The 1,467-nt window shown below is 37.9% G+C and overlaps 1 protein-coding gene across 2 annotated transcripts in view; it reads left to right on the top strand.

Annotated features, from left to right (window-relative positions):
• Positions 1-577, top strand: part of LOC107884778 — a 1,459-nt gene extending 882 nt beyond the window's left edge. Inside the window, exon 2 of one of the 2 annotated variants that reach the window (XM_016807588.2) lies at positions 1-577. In XM_016807588.2, the coding sequence (XP_016663077.1) occupies positions 1-323 (323 nt within the window). In that variant the 3' untranslated portion in view covers positions 324-577. The other variant, XM_029488812.1, reaches the window with a different exon arrangement.
• The last annotated feature ends 890 nt before the right edge of the window (positions 578-1,467 follow it).

Here is a 1,467-nt window from a genome sequence, read left to right as displayed (position 1 = left end):
CAATGTCACAATTGTCAAGATTATGGACACACGAAAAAAAATTGTCATCACCTTCCAAGATGCGTCAAATGCGGGGAAGACCATCACACGGAGGACTGCACCAAAGACCGCAGCAGTCCTGCCAAATGCGCCTTGTGCTCCAAGGACCACACCTCCAATTACAAGGGCTGCCCGGCATTCAAGGCCGCTTTCAAAAAAGCCTATCCGAAAGTCCCTCGGAAAGGCCCGATTTCCAATCCTCATCAAACCACACACAAATCATACGCAGAAGCCACCAGAAATCAAAGTCCACATCCCAATCAAGTCGGCGAAATTTTTTCTAGTTTCATTTCTAATTTGAGATCACTAATCGATCCCCTCATCTCCCTCCTCTCCTCTGTACTAAATTCACTGATTGCTAAAGGTATTATTTCTCCATAATTATCTCCGTCATACCAATTACTGCTCATTATAATTTATCACACATTTACACTCCACTTGGAGATAGTAAATATAAGATAACAATAATCTGTTACTATTAAAATGTTTATTCACGTGCTGGGTGTTACCACTGGGTAACTCCCCATAATCATAATATTCATTGTTACTTGTTTTGTATTCTTTTATCTCATCTAATTAATGTACACATTGTTGTATAGATTGTAGATTGTCTTTTACTCATTAATAAAAAAAAAAAAAGAATTTAAGCCCTGCCGATAACACAACAACGCCGAGCAACTCTCGCGATCTGTGATCAACGCCTGTTTCACGTTACAACGTTTATGAAACCTAAATTTCGCAAAGCTTTATTTCGTATCATTTCTGAGTGTAAGGTAAAATTTAATTTGGTACCAAAAATTATCCATAGGTAGGTCTTTAAAGTCTGAAACGAGTTCTCAGATCGAGAATCAGATACTTACATAATATTGAAATTGACTTGGGTTTTTTTAAAACCACATACACCGCATAAGCTTAGGTACATGTATTAATATTTTAGGTTATTTAAATCGCACCATAGGTGTTTGGAAATCACTTTATCATCCGCGTAGTCCGCGACTGAGGTGTTTGGAGACGTGGGTTGATCAGATACAAAGATATTGTAGAGTAATGGAGATAAAATGCCACCTTGAGGAACTCCAGCATTTATACTTGCTATATTTCAGACGTGGCAGTTTCATAGCAAATTTTAAAAGAGCGATCAGAGAGATAAGATTTGAAAAGTAGGAAGTAGGATGTAGGTAGGAAGGATTTCAGTTTGTATAACAGACCTTGATGCCAACACGGTCAAATGCGAGATATCTAAGAAATCACATGTGCAATATAACTTTTTTTCAAGAGAGTACGAAATTGTATCTACCAATCGGTGGACTTGGTGTATAGTTGAATGTGACGTACGAAAACCAAATTGATAATCGGGGAGGATTTGTTTTTTCCAGCGATGATTGCAGCGATACGTTTGAGCAGTAGTCTTTCTAGGATTTTTGCAAA

Source organism: Acyrthosiphon pisum, chromosome A1 (genome assembly GCF_005508785.2).
Source record: "Acyrthosiphon pisum isolate AL4f chromosome A1, pea_aphid_22Mar2018_4r6ur, whole genome shotgun sequence".
NCBI lineage: Eukaryota > Metazoa > Arthropoda > Insecta > Hemiptera > Aphididae > Acyrthosiphon > Acyrthosiphon pisum.
This window is presented reverse-complemented; position numbering and strand designations above follow the sequence as displayed.